The following is a 513-nucleotide window of genomic DNA, read 5'->3' as shown; positions in this document are numbered from 1 at the left end:
CTGTTCCCCATCCCGTATTCCACCAGGATCCCCCATCTCCCATCGGGATCCCCATTCCCTATTCCACCAAAGCCTCGCTGCCTGTGCTGCACACTGTGAGCCACCCCCTGGTTGTCCTCCGTCCCCACTTCGGGTCCCGCTGAGCCGTCCCCTTTTCCCCCAAGGTCTCTCCAACCCTTTTCGGGGACTGCTGAAGCTGGGCAGCCTGGAGCGGCGCGGAGCCATGGGCATCTGGAAGGAGTTCTCCTGCGAGCTGTCGCCGCTGGAGCTGCGGCTCTTCCTGGACCACGAGGACCGCATCTGCGTGGAGAGCTTTTCCCTGCTGCGCTGCGAGTCGCTGGCGCTGACGCATTCGGATGGACGCTTCGAGCTGGTGTTCCTGGGGAAAAAGCTCTGCTTGAGGGCTCCTTCCCGGGATGAGGCTGAGGACTGGCTGGATCGGATCCGCGAGGCGCTGCGCAAGTGCCGCCCGCAGCTGGAGGAGGAGGAGTGGGAGACGCTGGAGTACCCCGA

General features: G+C 64.5%; 1 protein-coding gene across 1 annotated transcript; it reads left to right on the top strand.

Annotated features, from left to right (window-relative positions):
- Positions 1-16: 16 nt before the first annotated feature.
- Positions 17-508, top strand: LOC109364861 (putative pleckstrin homology domain-containing family M member 1P; the record flags this gene model as incomplete). The annotated part of the gene is made up of 1 exon (XM_019611458.1): positions 17-508. A coding segment is annotated over one exon (492 nt), but the record flags the coding sequence as incomplete, so codon positions are not given.
- Between the last annotated feature and the right edge of the window lie 5 nt (positions 509-513).

The sequence above is a fragment of the Meleagris gallopavo genome, unplaced genomic scaffold (genome assembly GCF_000146605.3).
Source record: "Meleagris gallopavo isolate NT-WF06-2002-E0010 breed Aviagen turkey brand Nicholas breeding stock unplaced genomic scaffold, Turkey_5.1 ChrUn_random_7180001930309, whole genome shotgun sequence".
In the NCBI taxonomy this organism is placed as follows: Eukaryota; Metazoa; Chordata; class Aves; order Galliformes; family Phasianidae; genus Meleagris; species Meleagris gallopavo.
Note: the sequence above shows the minus strand (reverse complement) of the source record. Positions and strands in the feature narration are given on the sequence as shown.